The sequence below is a fragment of the Oryzias latipes genome, chromosome 9, assembly GCF_053564925.1.
Source record: "Oryzias latipes strain Hd-rR chromosome 9, Olatipes_Hd-rR_3.1".
Classification (NCBI taxonomy): Eukaryota; Metazoa; Chordata; class Actinopteri; order Beloniformes; family Adrianichthyidae; genus Oryzias; species Oryzias latipes.
This window is the reverse complement of record NC_136245.1, coordinates 23020688-23040625: the sequence shown is the minus strand read 5'-3', so window position 1 is coordinate 23040625 and position 19938 is coordinate 23020688. Positions and strand designations below refer to the sequence as shown.

The 19938-nt window shown below is 38.5% G+C and overlaps 1 protein-coding gene and 1 long non-coding RNA gene across 3 annotated transcripts; one reads left to right on the top strand and one right to left on the bottom strand.

The window, feature by feature from the left end:
* Positions 1-145: 145 nt before the first annotated feature.
* LOC144994592 (uncharacterized) lies at positions 146-9641 on the bottom strand. Its single transcript, XR_013658162.1, has 3 exons — positions 9510-9641; positions 7047-7091; positions 146-277 (listed from the first exon to the last, which is right to left on the bottom strand). It is a non-coding gene; the product is annotated as an uncharacterized LOC144994592 (long non-coding RNA).
* hip1rb (huntingtin interacting protein 1 related b) lies at positions 1363-19514 on the top strand. Of its 2 annotated transcripts, none has more exons than XM_078953020.1 (32): positions 1363-1788; positions 8583-8646; positions 9559-9701; positions 9775-9831; positions 9905-9985; positions 10086-10162; positions 10317-10378; positions 10990-11130; positions 11235-11292; positions 11629-11704; positions 11965-12132; positions 12206-12258; positions 12363-12435; positions 12724-12907; positions 12980-13068; positions 13155-13271; positions 13349-13450; positions 13641-13835; positions 14545-14692; positions 14877-14963; positions 15163-15270; positions 15612-15748; positions 16398-16508; positions 16627-16685; positions 16823-16853; positions 16994-17056; positions 17177-17277; positions 17428-17533; positions 17652-17775; positions 17863-17924; positions 18129-18380; positions 18457-19514. In XM_078953020.1, exons 1-32 carry the CDS (start codon positions 1705-1707, stop codon positions 18463-18465), a joined length of 3222 nt encoding a protein of 1073 aa, XP_078809146.1. In that variant the 5' UTR covers positions 1363-1704; the 3' UTR covers positions 18466-19514. The 2 variants fall into 2 exon arrangements, with proteins under 2 accessions (XP_078809146.1, XP_078809147.1); XM_078953021.1 differs by lacking the exon at positions 1363-1788 and adding an exon at positions 6129-6277.
* Positions 19515-19938: the final 424 nt, after the last annotated feature.

The following is a 19938-nucleotide window of genomic DNA, read 5'->3' as shown; positions in this document are numbered from 1 at the left end:
TACACGAAGATACAGTCATGAAAGCATGACTTCATTTACTAACAACAATGTCAGAATATCAGGTACTTTCTTTTCACTTGTCCAGCTTACCCCTCTGCACTTTATTCTGGGGGCTGTGCCTCCTCAGATTAATCACTTCTGCAATCAATGTGCATGCAGATCTGAGATGGCTTCAAAAAATGTGAAACAGCCAGTTCAGCCTGGAGGACTGAAAATACATCCTTTTGTGTCTGCGTCCTGTTGTCCCATCAGTGCTCGTGTTTCCTGACCAACATACCTGGGAACAAAGACAAAAACATGGTTGCTACTCCACCCAACACACCAGACAAGTTATTCCAGTTATGCACCCTTAAAGACATTTGACACGTGAACCAAATGTAAAGTGTTCGTCTCATAGCCTTGAATGTGAAGTTGAGGTGAAATCTGACTTGCTCAAGTTTATCTGAATGAATAGAGTATTTAAAACTGATGTGATTGTGCACATCTAGAATCAAGAAACAGCTAATACTTTAGAAAAGACAGCATGATAGGCTACAAATACAAAAAACATGAACATCATGAGATTTGTTAAAAACCTAGAAAAACAACTTGAGTTGCTAAAAACAATTTCACTTTTACTGGTTCAGGTAATACTAAGTTTAAACGACATCCTAGTATTTTAATCACACTTGACTAAGTAAAGCAAGAATCAGTTCTAGATGAAAACTGTTCTTTATCTTTGGGGTTTCCATCAACCCCCCCAATATCAATTTTAAGGGAAAAACCAAGTTCTTTAACTTTTTTAAAAGGCTGATTTTATTCAAGGAGTAAAACCCTTATTATAACCGTTTGTTTACATTCAATCTAAATATCCATTGATTGTTTCAAATTAATGGCAGTTGCATAGTGCTGTAAAATAACTTTTTAAAACAAAAAAAGAGATTAAAATCTGTTCAGTCTTTGCTTCCTTACGCAAAAAAAATCCCCTCATCTTTTTGTTAAAAAATACACAGACATCTGACAACATTTTAATGAAACATTTCCTAACCCACAGGGGCAGCAATCTGCTTGTCATCCAAACTAGGGGTCAAACCTGGCAACTCAAATCAGACCACAGCTATATTACAAACTTGACACAATCCAAAACAGCTAAATATCGTTTTATAAATCAAAATATTTATTCCTTTTTATTTGTCTAGCTTCAGGTTTCAAGGACTCATCAAAACTACACTTTAAATTTAAATAAATAAGTGGTCCAGCTTATCCGTTTTATTGGTACATTGTTTTTTTATATTCTGATTCATTTTGGGGGATGAAAACGTTTAGCTGCAAAAACAACCTCTTTTGCCGCAATAGCAAAGCAAACCCACGGAGGGGGGATTTGAATCACAACTAGGATGTAGCAAAAGACGAGTCGTGTGGGAGGTTGTTTGCTGCAGCTGACATTAAGACGAGGGCGACGTTGATTTCCTCCACCTTTGGGGGAGGATCCATCCACGTAACGCCGAGCAGAGGCTCGCTTCCTTTCCTCCTTCAGCCGCGGTGCATCAGCACTAATGAAGACATAGCTTGATGATGTTCTCACGGAGACACGCCACAAACTGCAGTTAACGCTCTCCGACGCGCGTTTTTATTTACATATATATATATTTTTTGTGCGAGTGTGTCTCTGGAGGAGAGGATATTCTTTCTTTCTCGTAAAGCGCTTTTTGTAAAGATTAAAGGATGAACCGGTCCACCACACGAGGGAAAACCAGGCGGACTGAGGCCAACCTCGGGGCAGAGAGGGATCATTTCGAGAAACAGCAGGTACATTTCAAACACAGCTGATGGAGATGATGATCACGGAGGACTTCTATTTTTTGCCACTGGTGTTACATTAGTAGTTATCAATAAAGGTAGAATGTACGGGGTTCAAATGGTGCCAAAAATGTTCTGCGTTAATCTTCAAACACTAGCACTGTAACTTTAACTGGAAGATTTTTGTCCTGTCACGTCTTTCATTCCTCAAGTTTTTCCAGTCGTTCTTGTTTCACCACCTCCCTAACACACGCGCGCGCGCCCACACACACACACACACACAAAACATGCTCCTCTTTCTCTTTTAATGACTTCATTCTTAAAAAAGTAAAAGCTTTAACTACTTTTGCATCTCCTGAATATGGAGCCTTTCAATCCTCACTTAATCAATGATTGGTTGCAATACTTTACCATTTATACTAAATACATTTATGCCAATACTTTTTTTTGCAGGATTGTTTAAATGCTTTCTATAATCTGACTAAAAATCTGAAGCTTAAACCTGAGGAGTAAAACGGTTGTTTCCAGATTAGTTTTATTTTGAAATCCAGTTCTTACCAATTGATTGAATATAGAGAACTCTATGTAGTATGTCCATTTATGTATATTTTTTAAACCCCTTAAAAATAATCAAATTCTGTTCCTGTTAGACTACATTGCATTTATGTGATGCTTGTTAAAAACCTTTAAAAAAACTTGAACTTAAAAAATTAAATGTAATGTATTAAAGTTTTAAAGTTGTAAAGTAAGACATTAAAATGTATTTATACAGCACCTTTCTCCGATCAAATCTCAACGTGCTTCTAAATAGTTATAGGGGAATATTAATAGTTAGCATAAAATCCATTAGAATAAAGAAAAAGAAACTAGAAAAATTATCAAATTAATAGGACAAAAGTGACCGTATAAGCTCTACTGAATTTTAGTGAATCTTCCACCACTTGAGCTATTTAATGTGCCTTTACCAAAAAAATAAAAATGTCAAATTTAAACAAGATTGACAATAAGACACAAAATTTGGTAACATTTTGAAAATAAAATGGCATGCAAGAATAAATAAAGATGCCAGTTTGTAAAAAAAAAAAGGTTTATTCAAAATAAAGTACTCAAATTCTAACAAAAACAGCATATTTTACCAAAAAATTGCTATTTTTCCTTGCAATACAAAAGCCTGAATGCAAAAAAGACTTGACACCTGATTAAAAATATTAATTATTATACTTGAATTTTTTTGGGGTGGGGTTTGTAGTATTTTGTAGTTTATGTCCTCTATTTCTACCCTAATTTTTCAACTCATGAAATCTTATCTTTTTTACCTTTAGCAGTGCAATACAAGGAATACAGGGTGTTTTGCCATCCCATTTCCTCAATTTCCCATGATACGCTAGTTTTATATTAACTTGTAAATTGCTTTAAAAAAATATATACCGGTAATTTATTTGAGATTTCGAAGGTTTAGAACTCAGAAAAGGTCTTAAATTTTGGACTTAAATTTGTGTGACAGGAACATCTACATTTTGGAGGAGCAGTACCATTTTTAGAATTTCATATCTGGCTTGACGTGGCTAAGTCAAGCCAGTCCTTTTTTTGGTGTTTTTGTACCATGACACAGCGTTTTTATTCTTTGTCATTTTTAAAATATTCATATGAAACTGCATCAGGTTCCAATTGGTTGATGGCACCATTTGTTAAATGAATGTTGGATGGGACTCAATAGATTTGCATGCAGAGGGCACTGAATCATTTTTCCACCACAACCTCATTCTAAATATTAATATAGATCTGGGAGTGAATAGGATGGTCTAAACTAGGTTTAGTTGATTGGTGATGCATCATTTTTTCAGTATGTGATCTATTAATAACTTTTCCTGATGTCGGTCTGAAACTAATAATGTGACGGTAATGTATAATTGTGAAACGGTTAACGCTAATTCAGTAGATGTTACTCATATACTGAGTTAAGCGTCGAGCAGCGTAAGCTCTTCTTACTGATTAAGCGGAAGGTTTATGATGTCAAAAGTGGTTCATGTTTGTATGACTGGAAGGCACTGTTTTAGGAGTGGTCACTGAACTCGTCTGTTTGCTCGAGGGGGAAATGGCATTTGGTTTGTTATCCCCATATGCTGCTCTGAATGTAACATATTTAATGAAATTCGGTTGGTTTATAAAGCACGAGTTCATAGAGGTTGTCTCAAGGTGATATGGAAAAAAACCTAAAAATATCTAACAGAGCTTTAATGATTACAATTGAATGTAGGATTCCAGTTCTTTCTTTCAAATCACAGTAAACCAGATCATTCCAAAGAGGCTAGATCATTTTAATAGCTTATATTAGTGACCAGCAAATTACATCAAATGGATTTTTTTGGTGTAATTTGATGCAAATATCACAAACAAGACATAGTTTCTTAAACAAACATGGAGGTTTTAATTATGATCATAGTTATATAAAGTCTTATTTTCTGTCTATCCTCCGTCCTCCTCTGGTTTCACTTGTTTTGTGTAACAATATTGCCGTGTTTGTTGATGTCTTTGTTTGATGGGATTAAACTAACAGCTTTTTCCAAATGGGCAGACATAAACGTTGTGCTCTTTTAAAGGTGAGCCTGCAGAGTTATTTTATTTCACTGGCAACATGCAAATGTTGGTAAACCAGGACAAATCTATTGTCAAGGGACATTTCAATGGAGTGGAAAACCTAGAGCTGACTGTAAAAATGCTTCCATTAGAGCACATGTGTCAAACTCGAGGCCCGCGGGCCAAATGTGGCCCTCCCTGTCATTTGTTGTGGCCCGCAAGAGCATAAACGTTTTAATATCTCAAAATAAAGAATTAAAATTGGTGTGTATTTATTCATATCTAGGGGGAATTGGACTTGAAATATCAGATTGGGCAGCTTTACATTAGGACTTAAACTGTCCATATAACCTAACCTGACAGAATCAAATTTAAAAGGACTTATGCTAAAGTAACAAGCAAACATGTGTTTTCTATGCAACTGTATTTGTCACTTTAAAAAGTTATAATAAAAAATGAGTTATTTAACATTGAGGAGTAGTTACGTTTATTTTTCATTACATTTTGTTACATGTATACGTTATATCTGGCCCTTTGAGGACAACCACTATGCTGATGTGGTGAAAATGAGTTTGACACCCCTGCATTAGACTGTAAAAATGGAAGAGGATAATGGTTTTCAGAAGTTATACTGCACTGGAAGGGTCACCTGTCTCAGAATCTTGCTTGTTCAGCCCTCCAACTGACTAAAATCCCTCCTGCTCCTCACTTTCTCTTCACTCTCTGTGCTTGATGTCAACCTCTGTGCCAAGGTGAAAAGTCTGCTGCTGTGCTGTACTGTTTGCTTACCCTAGCTGCTGTTCTCTGAGAACCCGTGAAGGGGGATGGGAGGCTAAACGGTTTTGGGTTTTTACACATTCTGCACTTGCCCATTTTTCTTTGGAATTATTTTTCTTTTGTGCAAAGATTTTAGCATTCATCAACTCACGAGACTGCATTTAAAAACGTAGCCACTATAATCTGCAGCAGTGTAAATGTGTGTTCACTGGTTTGCATGAATATCATGTGTTAATCCCGATACCAGTTCAGTTTTCCCTGAAAACCCCGTCTGCTAAAGAGAAGCTGTATTTGTAACATAAATTAACAAAGTATGCATTGGATAATTTAAAAAATATTAGTGTTATAACTTAGGTCATTTCCCACAGAATATTATTCAATTGCTTTTAATAGTTCATTCAGTTTTAATACAACTAACTAATTCAACTAACTACAACTGACACTGCATTCAAATTGTCCAGTTGTGTTCTAATCTGATCAGAACATACACGTTAGAAAATAGATGTTAGTATTTAGCTGAGTCCCTTTTGCAATTGGGCAGATTTTACATGCAGGGTTGACTGGCAGCTTAATTTAAACTGAGGCTTTGCCAAATATCAGACGCATCCCACTGGTTTTGTGGGCTGGCAGAGGATGTTTGATTATGTTGTCTTTGCGTGTGTCACAGCGCCGAGTTCATTGTCCCTTCTGTTCAAAGGCCTGAGCAGATAGCAGAAGAGCAGCGTTGTTCTATGTGGGGCTGTCAGGTTTTTTGTTTGTATTGGGAGAGGTTCTGTTCTGCGACAGACGTTTACTCAGCTACGGAGTTCATAAAGAAACTGTGGACAGACGCTAGAACTTTAGAGTACAATTTAAGAATGCCATCAAATAGTTGAAGTCAGGATTACTGATCTGTTTGTTGCTTCAGCTGCCCCTCTAACTTGAGCTGATAGGTGTGTTGCTGGGCTGGAGTCTGCCTATGACCTTATCTGCAGATCCTCTGCAGCACTCTGTTGTATTAAGCTGATAACAGGCTGCAGGAAAGTGCTTTTATCCCAGAGCATTATGTCCAGTGAGGAGGTATGCAAAGGCTCGGACTTCATTAATCGTACACTCCTTTAAAGCAAACTGATGGATGGCGTCGCTGAAAAACAGAGATGAAACGGTAAGTGGGAACCCCTCGTAATAAAGCCGCTTACAGAGTCAAATACAAGCCTCAGTACAGTACAGCTAGCTAGCAGGAGACCTCGGAGCTGGCCCGGGATTAGTCCAGGCTGTCCCTTCCTCTCATTTCTCCTCTCTGCTGTCAGAGGAGGATTTAATGTTAGAAACAGGAGCAGGACGGAGTCGATTGATATCTAGTGTGTTGGTTATGCCTGCAGCTCTGCGACCAATCTGTTGGGCAAAATATACGTTTCATCTCGGTTTTTGTTGAGGAAATGGGGGGGAAAGGTATGTAGGAAGGCGAGCCGTTTGTGGGGATGACGTGATTCATGATGAAAATAAGGAGTGTCCTCGCGTTTGTAGGGAGGTAATTACAGTTGAGTAATGTTAGCCTCATGAAAACAAATATGCTGCTCTTTAGATATTTATTAATAACAGATATTCTCCATGTTATTTTAATAGGCAAATAATTTTTGGTTGAATACAATTACAAAAGGGCTGCACGGTGGCGCAGTGGTTAGCGCTCTTGCCTCACAGCAAGAAGGCCCCTGGTTCAAGTCCCAACTGGGGGACCTGAAACAGAACATCAATGGGGGGCCTTTCTGTGTGGAGTTGCATGTTCTCCCTGAGCATGCGAGGGTTCTCTTCCTCCCACCTTCCAAAAACATGCTTCATAGGTTAATTGGCAACTCTAAATTGTCCATAGGTGTGAATGTGAGCGTGAATGGGTGTGTGCGACAGACTGGGGACCTGTTCAGGGTGTACTCTACCTTCGCCCATAAGTGGCCGGGATAGGCTCCGGCAGCCCCGTGACCCTGAAAGGGAACAAATGAAAGAAGATGATTGAATGAACAATTACAATAAAAGAAGATGGAAATTTTAAGTCCCTATCAGTTACCATTTAATAGGTGGCTAGTCTGATTCTATGGCCTGTGCCCACAGTTTGCCCTTATGTGTTGAATGTAAAGAGGATAGTGTCCCACAGTCTGTCAGTGACTGACCTTACACCTATCTACAAAAACTGGTTTTCGTTGTGATGACACAATAGACTTGCCTCGTGCATTTCATTTTCCTTTCCTTTCTGTCGCCTCACACTGCTTCCTGACCGACAACCCTTCTGAATGTACTATGAGTCTCCCTGCAGAGCCATCTGTTGAGGCCTCTGTGCCAGACTTTGTGTGCCAGGGCGAATCCCACCCCATCCAACAAACCATCTCTCCCAACTGTCGGCCTTCGCCTCACAACAAGCCCCTCATTGTCACAGACTTCCCCACTCGCCCCCACACTTGCCCTGTGTAAACCGAGGCTTTTTTTTTTTTTTTTTTTTTTTTTTTAAACTCCCATTAGCCGAAGCATCCAGCCTCGGCATGAACCTGACCAGCCACAGTAGCCTCTCTGTGTTTCTTCTCGTGATCATGTATGTTCTGTGTGCACGGACCAGCAACCTGACCAAATGCAAGGAAGATGCTGCAATGCCACACATTCTTGAACATTTCCCCAAATGAGGAGTTTTGGATGGTTTATTTTGACAAAAAGAATCCTGCAGTCTGACCTAAAAGCAGCAGCTCAGTTTGAACTGTAGAGGGAAGATGGTTTTATTGTGTTTGTATCTTTTTATATTTTATGTCCTTAATCACATGTCCTAATTTTGTCTAAATCCCATTTATAGACTGTGTGTATCCTTACGTCACATTGTTTGCCATCATTTTCTTTAAACAGGTTAAATTATGTGGTTTAAACCAACATTATCTGCCACATCACACAAAAAAATATTGTCTTAAAGCCCTCACATTCAAGAAATACAGTCAAATACATTTGTGGGTTGTATTGTTTTTTTTTTTGTTTTTTTTTTTAAAGAAATGATTTAAGCAAATCTACAGAATACTTAATCCACCATCATTTACCAAACCTTTTAGATTTAGTGCTGCTGGAGACCATCACACCACTGGTTAAAACAGGAAAAACGCCGTTTCTATCGCTGTCTTGAAGATCTTTTTCAGTGACGCCTGTTTTACCTGTTAGACAGGTCACAAAACCACCTGTTTGATGCTTTGAGATGATAGTCAGACACTGCTGGCTTGTTTTTTTTTAACTCATCTGACCTGAGCTACTTTTGTCTTTTTTCACGGCAATCGTAACTGGTTTTGATGTCATAATTTTTGAACAGCCTAAAACACAAAAGTAATGTGATTCTTTGAATGAAACATTGTTTTATCTGATTAATTTAATAAAATTATGTGCATTTTAAAGCTAAGGAGGTCATGCTTGCAGAGGAAATACATTTATCTAATGCTTTTTTTTCCCAGCTCAGCAGCATGGGCAAAGCCATCAACAGCACAGAAATGCCTGTGAAGGAAAAACACGCACGACGTATCCTTTACAGAAATGTGAAAAGCTTTACTTTGAATTTCTTTTTTTCCCCCCTCATTACTACATTTGGATAGTAGACAATGGAAGTCACTGCTGTGGCCAATGCTTTGAAAAACCTTATTGTACTGTCTGGTTTAGAACAAATAAATAAAAAAACAATGTAATTTTGGACAATAGGGACTATAGAATATGTTTCTTAGAAGCAGCGATGCTGCTTATCTGCGTGTTAACTCAGACCCCAAGAGAGCCAATCCTTGGAGTGTATAGGAGGCATAACGACGTGGCTATCATGTCAACAAGTGATTCAGTTTTGATTTTTTGGCAAGTGTTGATAATTATTCTATACAAGACTGATAAATCTTTTTTTTTTCTTTAAAAATGTTTTTTTTATTTAATGAGGGAAATATTTTTCATACTTGAATGAAAACATTTGTCGAGAGCTTCAGTCACGAAAAACATCTTGTAGGAAGCTAAATTGAAGTTCAGGACCTCTTTGTTTGCTTTCTTTTCTTGTATGAAGCTGCTCAGTGAGACCATGACTAAAAAAAGTACTGAAGGTGGTTGTGTGATGGAAAGTTCCAGCTTTTATGATGTCTGAGATTAGATATTTTAAATAGTTTGAATTCATCAGGACAGTGTCTTTTTCTGAAAAGTGTCATGTTTTAATGATATGTGGGTTGAGTTACAGAAACTCTTTTGCAGCTTTGAAATTTAAATTGATTTAGTGTTAAGTCGATTACCCTTTCAGATGTAGCCCTTATAGAGAATCTGGTCTTTTTGACTAAATAAATTGTTTAATATCCATAAAATAAAGGAGACTTGGTAATAATATGCTGAGAATTAAATTTCCAGTCAGTCTTTACCTAGCAACCCTCTCTCCTGCGGTAGTTTTTGCTTCCTTAACTCCAACAGGAATCATCCTTGGGACACACAGGGAGAAAGGAGCCCACACCTTCTGGTCTTATGCCCTGGGATTTCCCCTCAATGACAACTCCATCCTTTGCTGGAAGTTCTGCCATGTGATGCACAAAGTCCTGCGAGATGGACATCGCAATGTAAGACACAAAGCATCACTTCTTTTTTCTGGTAAGAATACAAAGATGTTAATTTTTGCTGTCATATTCGAAGGTCCTACAAGACTGCACGAGACATCATGGCTCTTTAATTGACGTTGGAAAACACTGGGTGAGTTTCCGCTTATTAATTTTATTTCTAAATATTTTAGAATGTATATAATAAAAATCCTTTCATTTTTCAGAGTCAACTCCATGACAGATATGGACAGCTGGTGGCTCTGTATACCAAGCTGCTTTGCACAAAACTAGAGTTTCATGTAAAGGTAAGAACATTTACTTTTTGTAATCAAAATAATTAAGTCCTGACAAATAAACTCTGAATGTGGAGGGGCTTTATTTCTCATAAGTTCTGCCTGTATGCAGCATCCAAAGATCCCACCAAACCTAGAAGTCACAGATGAAGTTCTGGAGCGCACTGCAGGAACAGACATCAGTGATGTGTGAGTTTCAAAACTTTCCCCTTTGTCGAAGGTCCATACCATCCAGTTATCTTTAGTCCTGCAGGCTCATTGGCTGTACAAGAGCTTTTTGCAGCACCACTCTTGAGTGAGGCCTCCTTTCTAATTGATGAACGGCTCAACTTCTCTCCTGCAGGTTCCAGCTTACCGTGCAGGTGTTTGATTACATGGATGCAGAGCTGCGGCTGGCAGACACAGGTGAAAACAAAGCTCCTCCCACCTCCTCTCTATCTTGTTTTTAAAGTAGGAGAAACCTGAGCTGCAGGAGAGGAGGGCTGCAGCTGGCTGACATTCTCTTTTAATGCTCACAAAGGTCTAAAGAAGCAACGGCTAAGAGGGTTGTGTTTGAAACTGAACTGTGTAAACTTGTTAAATTCTTCTTTTCCAGTTTTTCTTTTTAATTTACCCATGAGGAAATTATTGCAATTAGAGAACATTAAAGTTATTTCCTGTAGTTTGGCGGTCAGGGGTGTGTTCCTCCCAAGCGTGCAGGGAGGAGGCACAGGGACATGGAAGCATAAACAAATATACCAACTGTGTCGTGAATGACCCACAGTTTGAAGCTATCAAAATCAAAGTTTTTAAACTGTGTTTGCCTGTTGCCAAGAATTTTAAGTGATGGCTTTCATTGTCAGATCCTTTTACTAGTACTCGATACGTACTAAGTAGAGTTGCGGTAAGATTATACAGTTTTCAGTGAGGACTTCACATATCTAAATGGATAGCTTCCTCACAATGTAAACACATCTATAGGTCATTTTTAGTGAAGTGACAGAATATTCACCCCTTATGTCTGATTTGTCTCCCAGTTATCCGACAGCTGAACACATCCATTGCCGTTTCCAGTCTCACATCGGGCCAGTGTCGCCTGGCTCCTCTCATCCAGGTTATCCAGGACTGCAGCCAACTTTACCACTTCAACGTCAAGCTGCTTTTCAAGCTGCATGCCTGTAAGGCTGACTGTTGGTCACAAAAGTGTCTGGAGGAGTGGTGAAAATGCCACAAAAGAGATTGCACGTGTTTTACCTAATGGAATTATTTGGGACCATTTCAGGTCTCCCTGCTGACACTTTACAAGGACACCGTGACCGTTTCCATGAGCAGTTTCGCAGGTGAGTGCAGTAAATGCCAAAAAATGTCTCTTTTGTTCCCTATTTTTTGTCTGTACCAGAGGAAGAGGAGTGTATCAGCATGTTACATTGCACTTGTCTGAACTGCAACGACTTCTTTGATTTAAATAATTGAATAAACGGCAACACAGTAAAGGGTGAAGATGTTTTTGTAATTGCCAATGAAACTAATAGTCATATATCTTGTGTGTCATGTCACAAGAAAGCCATTCATTGGTAAAAAATAAGTAATTTCAGCCTGAAAACATGCAGTTTTGTTTACATTATTATAAGTTGAATGTTGGAGTAAATTTTCCCCTTTTCTCCTTTCTCACACAGCCTCAAGAGCTTTTTCAATAAAACCAGAGACATGATTTATTTCAAGAGGCTGATCCAAATTCCCAAGCTGCCTGACGTAAGAGTTTGGAGGAAAAAAAAGGGGTTCTTCCTGTTTTGCTGAGTCAGATGCTTTGAGATGCTGTACTCTTTTTGTGCGATTTATGAACCTAACACTGCTTCTTTTGCATTCATATTGTAGAAATTTTATTATTTAAAATACTGGTAAACGGATGTAGTTTAATCTGATTTGACTTAACAAAGTTTGTCTTAATCTGACAAATTACTTACTGGCTGTATTGATGTTAGCAACATGACTTAAGTTTGTCTTTTTTGCAGTCGCCTCCTAATTTCCTTCATGCAGCTGCACTGGCCAAGCATGTGAAGCCTGTGGTCGTCATCCCTGCTGATGAAGACACAGAGCAGCAAGACGATGATGACGATGACCCAGAGCCGCTCATCGACGTCAGCGATTCTCCAGCTCCCATCACCCAGGCACAGCCACAGGTATATTCAATTCTGTTTTAGCGATACAGTATAGAAAATTACTTTGCATTAAAAGTCTGCTTATATTGTACAGGTGGACATATTCGATCAGACATTTGGACCTCCCAATGGAGGCTTTGATGACAGGTCAGCCAGTCTTTTTTTTTTTCCCCTCTAATAATTAAAATGATTTGTTGTGTAGAGTTTGTTTGTGTCAATTCACCACAACAATTGGTCTTTTCCTCTGGCAGGGATCTCCAGATTGATACTCTGAAGACTGAGCTGGACTTCCTGAAAACAGAGTTGGAGAAGGTCAAGACAGAGGTAAAGGCTTTTGAGTTACCTGAAGCTTGAATTTCAGCCTCAGATTAGGCTGTGGTAACTCACAGGGCGTTATCTAGGTGTGAAGGAATCCGAGTTATTTGTTGGGCTGATCCAAATGCTGCTCCTCACGTGTAAAATGTTGCAAGTTGGCTCTAACCGGGAAATGACTGGAGTCCAAAAACTGCCTTGATCTTATTTATTTTTTGTCATTACTTCCTTTTTACTGCCTGTGTATTTTTCTAAAAGCTTTAGATTAAAAATAAATGACAAAACATACTTTCGTTGAAGGCCCAGAGATACGTCACCCAGCTTAAATCCCAGATCAACAGTTTGGAGGCAGAGCTGGAAGAGCAGCGTGTGCAGAAACAACGCGCCCTCGTGGAAAACGAACAGCTGCGCATGGAGCTGGAGACGACCCTCCGCCGTAACATAGAGCACGAGAGCGTGCAGGTCTCCTACATCGAGGCAGAAAGTAAGTCATTCGCTTGAGAGCCCTAGTTCAGAAAGAACTGCAAGTGAGAACTCTCGTCCCTCTTGTTTGAAGAAAGGGCACAGGCCACTGAGCAGCGGTACAACAAGTTAAAGGAGAAGCACACAGAACTGGTGTCCAGCCATGCCGAGCTGCTCCGAAAGGTACATCCACCCAGAGATGTTTGTTCTCCTCACATGTCAGCACCTGGCTGTGTGCTGTAAACCCAAATGTGTGTCTGTGCTGACAGAGCGCAGACACTGTGAAGATGCTGTCAGCAACTCAGCAGACCCAGGAGGAAGTGGAGAGGACCAAACACCAGCTGTCCTTTGAGATCGAGCGGATTAGACAGGAATCTGAATTGAAGGTTGGTCTTGATTAGCTTTGGAGTATGGATAGTCATCTATAGGAAAGATTGGAATGACCAGTGTTGATTTTGTATAGCTGGAAGAGCAGAAGTTTGAGATGGAGAAAGTGAAAAGAGATCTGGAAGAGAAGATGACTGAGGTTACACGGATGAAGGCGACACTGCAAAACACTCAGAAGGTAAGAGCTCATCTTTATAAAAAAATTTAAAAAAAAATCTTGCATGCTCATTTTTAAATAGCATCCTGCTATCACCAGCTCTGCTCTGTGAGGCGACAGGCTTTTTTTTCCGGATGAATGTTTCCTGTGACACTTGAGGCCATCTGCTTGTTCTGGCTTCACTTCCTATTCCTATGTGTTTCTCCACCAGACATCGGACCAGATAACCAGTTCAATGACAGCTCTGCAGGCAGAGAAAGAGCGTTTGATGCGATCTGTGAGTGAGAAGGAGGCAGAGCTGTCGACTCTGCGGCAAACGGCGCAGGTGCAGCAGTCCTCACTTCAGCTGGAGCGAGAGAAGAGCAGCAGGGAGCTGGTGGAGCTGCAGGGAAAACTGAAGGAGAAGGTCAGTCAGGACAGTGGAGCCCAGCTCAGCAGAGCTGAGGGCTTGTGTGTCTCCACTCTGGCATTTTTTAAATTCACCTCTTCATGGTAATTCTATAAAATCCCAATCTAAAACAGAAATTTTGATATACCAAGAGCAGTGTGTGCAGAAACCCTTTGATAAGGTATTTATATATTTGAATCAGTGGTAGAATTTTCCTAAAATTAAATGACTTCCGCTTTATCATTTTTTGTCAGTTTTAGATACCTTCAATTCAAAACTCTTTGACATTATGAGGCCTTGCATAGTTCTAACCTTCACTTTTAACAATGAATAATTTTGGGGTACATAATCATAATATTCTGAATGTTTTTTTAATGGAGTTGGTTTTCTTTAGGTAGCATTGTTTCTTATGTTTCTCATCTCTACAAACATAAACCTAATGGAGCTAACTTCATACAAAACAAAACTTTAGATTTTTTGGAGCAACTTTTTGACTTTTTTTGTACGTGATCAAATTTAGCTGATAATGTATAGATGCAGCACACAGACATTTTATTATTAGGTGTGCTTAAGCATGGTTGACTATAAACCTCTTCAATGCATCTTTTTTTTACTGTTTAATAATGATCCTGTCATAAGTATTCAGTCATACATGTGCGGAAAAACGCAATACTTTATCTTAAGTGTGTTTCTTTTTTTCTTTTCTTTTCTTTTTGCTGGAATATAGGCAAGTCAGGAGGAGAAGATGAAGCAGAAGCTTTTGGATGAGCAGTTTGCTCTGCTGCAAGGAACTATAACAGAAGCTGAGAACATCATTCAAGATGCTGTCACCAAACTGGATGATCCACTCCACATACGTTGCACCAGCTCTCCAGGTCAGGCCTCTACTGTTTTTGTTGTTGTTGTTTTTCCCCAAGTTAGTCAAAGCTTTATAAAAAAAAAAAAAAAAAAAAAAGATTTTTTTTTTTTTTTTACTTTCTAGTTGATTACAATTATGTTTCTTTGAAAGAGCCTTGAGCTGGGCTTTCTTTTAATCCTTTGATTTTCCTCCAAACACAGATTACCTCATAAATCGGGCAGAAGCTACGCTTGGCTCCATTGACAAAATGAAAAAAGGCCATGCAGATTATCTAAGGAACATGGCGGGTGAGCTTCTGATTTGATTGATCTATCGTCATGAAACAGGCTGTCCTTAGGTCCACATTATCCAGATGAATAACATTTTTTCGAAGTCGCTGTTGGTGCTGCATGTCACAGTGCTTATGATAATGGAACTAAACTGTAGATGAGTGTCTGTGTGTTCAGTCTGTGGTTGGTTTTCTAAAAAGCCCCAATGTTTTTGTAGATGCTGGAGGCCTGCTGAGGTCTCTGACCCAGTTCTCCCACTTGGCTGCAGAAACCATTGTTAACGGCAGTGCCACTGCTCACCAGGCTCCAACTGACCAAGCAGATCGTAAGGAACAATTGCTTGGAAATATTTGGTCATACCTTTACTACTAACGGCCGACATTTTCAACACAATCTCTTGGATATGTTAAAGTAGCATTTTAAAACCAAAATATTTATGTATTTTTTTAACAATTTAGACTCTAAAAAGTTGTTACTGCATCTCTTGGAGGTTAATTTCAGTTGTGATGTTTTATAAGATATTGTAGATTTTCTTTTTCAATTAAATTCTAAGGAGAAAAGAAAATCATGTTTGCTGATTCCCTTCATTTTATTGAATTCTTTTATCCTATTCTGCAGTTTCAGAAGTACCACTCTTGTTTATTTCTGCTCTTCAACCCTTTGCAGTACTGACGGCAAACTGTAGAGGCTGTGCCACACAGAGTTTGCAGTTCCTGAAGGACCTGAAGTCCAAAGCTTCTCTCCAGAGAGCAGATCCTGCCTCTATTCGTGTAGTTGTACAAAAGATCCTCAAGTTAGGCCAGGTGAGGGAGTTCTCTGATTTTTTTTTTCCTCCCCTTTGTTTAGGTTTAAGCATGACTGTTCTTGGCATTATCTGCAGCCCCTTTGTGTACAGTATAAATTTATTCCAAAATAAAAAGGAGCTGAACTTTGCTTGTTTAAACTAAAACGAATGAATCTGGGGCCAAATATCAACTACAGTCACAGATATTCTGGGCCGCACAGCAAAATGCTTCCAGTCTCCATCGAATGAAACTAAAGCTTCATTGCATGTAGGGATTGTAGAGATCTGTTTGACCATTTTTGCCTCATTTTGATTTCAGAGTTTTTCACAAGAGTCGTAAATTTTGGGTGGGTGGACATGTAATGGCATCCTTTTTCTCATGTGGTACAAACAAATGGCCTTTATTTAGGAAGCAGTGGAGAGCTCTTTATTTTATCAATTCACACCAGACGAAAAACCCTATTTAAGGCCTCCTCACAGAAGAAAGTCTTACATTTTCATGGTAACAAAAGCCAACAGAGCTAGGAATTCAAATCAAGTCATTTATACTCAATTTTAGAATTAGGTTCTCATGTTACAGATGGGTTTGACTTTCATTGGATGTCTTTACTGACTAGTACCGGTAAGTGGTATTTTTTAGTTACCATAGCAGTTTTTTCTCACTTCAGGACCTGCGGCCTAAAGGAATGGATATACGTCAGGAGGAGCTGGGGGACCTGGTTGATAAGGAAATGGCGGCAACATCAGCAGCTATTGAGGAGGCAGTGCGGAGGATTGATGTAAGTAATCTGTATCGTACTGCACCTAAAAATGTGGTAACGCCTTGAACAGTATACAAACACACTTTCATGCAGAGTTTAAATTAGAAAGCTTATTGTTTAAATTCTTTGAATTCAGGAAATGATGAAACAGGCACAAAAAGACACATCTGGAGTTAAACTGGAAGTCAACGAAAGGTTTGTTTTCTTATGGCATTTTAAACACCTTAACGCCAGTTTGTGATAGTATTTATAAGCAATTGTTGTTTTTCACTTTTTTAGAAAAAGAAATGTATACACGTCAAAAATAAAACTTCTTTGTCACTTTATTACAGAATTCTGAATAATTGCACTGGTTTAATGAAGGTACGTTTCCTTTTGGTTGTTGCTTCTTTACTTTGTATCTCAGTTTATCTCACACTCTTGTGTAACTTCATCATAATCCCAGTGAACACATGTGGGATGTCAACTTTTAATTGGTCCCTTTTACCATCAATTGACTTCAGGCTATTCGCATGCTGGTCAAAGCATCCACGGATTTACAAAAGGAGATTGTGGAGAGCGGGAAGGTGAGTCACTGAATCTGTGGATTCAAAAACAACATGCTTTTTATTTCTAAAGCAATTTGGGGTTCTCTGTTCTCCTTTCCAACTACAACTATTTTTAGTTTTTTTTATTTTTCTCTCCAGGGTGCAGCTACCATTAAGGAGTTTTATGCAAGAAACTCTCGTTGGACTGAAGGACTCATATCTGCTGCCAAGGCTGTGGGATGGGGAGCTACAGAGATGGTGTATGTTTCATTTTAATCTTGGACTCAAATACGTCCTGTGATTATTCTTAAACATTAAAAAACTAACTGATGTTAAAGAGCTTTTGATTAAAATGACTATCAAGTATTTTCAAGAACTGAAGTGAAGTGTTACATCTTGCTCTCCTGCAGAGAGTCTGCAGACAAGGTGGTGCTGCACACAGGCAAATACGAGGAGCTGATTGTCTGTTCTCATGAGATTGCTGCGAGCACCGCACAGCTTGTAGCTGCTTCAAAGGTAAGAAGTGCAGTTTGGGAAAACATTGCTTAACAGTTTTAACATAATCTCGTGGTGAACAAGTTTGAAATTTCTTTATTTTAGTCTTTTACTTAACCCCCTTTTTTTATGCACACAGGTTAAAGCTGATCGCCACAGTCAGAAGCTGCCGGTTCTTCAGCAAGCCTCTCGCCATGTCAACGAGATGGCGGCTAATCTGGTGGCCTCAACAAAGTCTGGTCGAGAGCACCTGGAGGACAAAGGCAAGGGCTGGTTGATTTCAATCTAAGATTGTCACAAAAAATATTTGATTCATGTACGGCTAATGTTTTTGTGTCTCAAATGAGCAGATCCCATGGACTTTTCTGGGATGTCCCTTATTAAGTTAAAAAAAGAAGAAATGGAGTCACAGGTATGTTTATTATTGTAAGCAACTAGACACTTATCAAAACTCTGTCAAAATATAATATAAAGTAATAACTCAATAACTCTGAACATTTGCAACACTTTTAACCGGTTTTATTACATTTTACCTGTTTTATTTGACATTTTACCATAAAATAGTAATTTATCATGTAGGCTGTAGAGAATAACCTTGTTTTATTTCTCTTTTCAGGTGAAGTTGCTTGAGTTGGAAACACTGTTGGAGAATGAACGCCAGCGTTTGGGTGAGCTGAGAAAGAAACACTATGACCTGGCTGGAGTACCAATGGAGCAGGTTTCTGAAGGGAACGGTGAGCTTTCATCACTGGTCAACCCTGTTACTCCACTGAACAACCCGGTTACCATGTCACCAAAGCCCTCTAAGCCTGCACTAATGAAGAAACCTCCACTGTCCCAGAAACCCAACGTTGGCCCCAGAGTTGTGGTAAGGCTTTTGAAGGTTGACTGAAACTGAAAAAGCTATTTACATTTAACATTTTTCGCTGTCCTTCACATTTCAGTTTAAATAAATGCCTGAGGAGAAAGAGAAGGACCTCACCACAGGATGGCTGGGATATGAAGGGGTTGGGTCACGTTTTGTGCTTTTCCCTTAAGTATAGTAATTGACAATCCTCCGTCACCCTGCAGTTTAAAGTTTTATTTGAGCTTTTTCTTTTAATTGCCAAAATGGACAAGATGCCTATTTGGACCCTTGATGCCTATGACGGATATCCTGTCTTTTTTTTTCTTTTAATACTAAAAAAACACATATAAGATGGTAACCTTTTTTTAATGATGAAAAGGAATAAAAGAAATTTTTATTCTTCTCTATAATTTCTCTGTTTCTTTGATTAATAGTTGTACTTTTGTATGCCTCCTCCCATATTTTTCTTTTAAATGTAAAGTTTAAAATGTCAAACTGACAGCATATCACACTTTAAGACCAAAAGGTTTTTGTTTGTTCCTTTTAAATCTTATTTATGAGAACTTTTCCCGTCCTATAGACTGCTTTGAATGTTATTGCACCAGTTTTAATGTACACTCTGCTGTATTGTTATTTATAATGTGGTGGGTAGTGTGCTGCAAATGTTTGACATACCTCTAGCTTTACCTTCCTGTGCAACATAGTTCTTTTTTTTCCTCAACAGTATGAATAATGTCTTAGAGGCCTTCAAATATACTTTACTGATGTATCAAATAAGATCTGTACAGATGTACATCTTGTATAATAGAGTGCAAGTCACACTACTTCCATTGGATGTCCATTTACATGCAGAGAAACTGGAAATCGGACCTATAGCTTGAGCACAAGTGTTGGATATTCTGAAATTTCTGAATGTTTTGGTTCTGTATGCAGATGCAGGGCTAGATTAATAAATAACACGATGGTCCCAAAGTCCTCTGCCTCTGGGAGCCTTTCTTACTGTGTCTTAAAATGCATCTTTTTATGTTTGATTCTTTCTTTTCAATGAAATGTCTTTATACATTCAGATCAATTAATATATTTTAGTAAGATATTGGTGGTTTAACCTTGTAAAGGATTCTTCATGTCAAACAATAAATGTCTGATTTCACATGAGCTTTGTGTTTTATTTAATTGTTCATATGAGTCAGTCTCCAACTACAGTCACATCTTGTCTGGAAAAAAATTAGGAAAATTAAACACATTTACAGAAATATTCTGAAGTACTTGATTAAGATACTGAAACCTTTTCTGAAAGTGGTTGTAACTAAAAAGTATTGTATGTCATGTCCATCACACTGCAAGACAGGTTTTTCAAATTAAATTACTAACATAACCCAATCAAAATAAAAACAAAACAATGACATTTCAGACAGCTGTGCCCAATTTTTCAGTTTTTTTTATTTTAAAGCTTTTAAATACAGTGCATTCCCATTGCTTAGATGACAAATTTGTATGTAGCATGTATTTTTTTTTTACATTATTTGTATATTTTGAGGAAATATGAGCCGTTTGAAAATGCTGACCAACAAGCCTACTC

Bases quoted from the DNA above. Each gene is read 5' to 3' on its own strand.
- hip1rb (XM_078953020.1), top strand. From the start codon at position 1,705: ATGAACCGGTCCACCACACGAGGGAAAACCAGGCGGACTGAGGCCAAC. The intron at 13,069-13,154 runs GTACATCCACCC...CTGTGCTGACAG, and splicing joins ATGCCGAGCTGCTCCGAAAG to AGCGCAGACACTGTGAAGAT. The intron at 15,749-16,397 runs GTGAGGGAGTTC...TTCTCACTTCAG, and splicing joins AGATCCTCAAGTTAGGCCAG to GACCTGCGGCCTAAAGGAAT.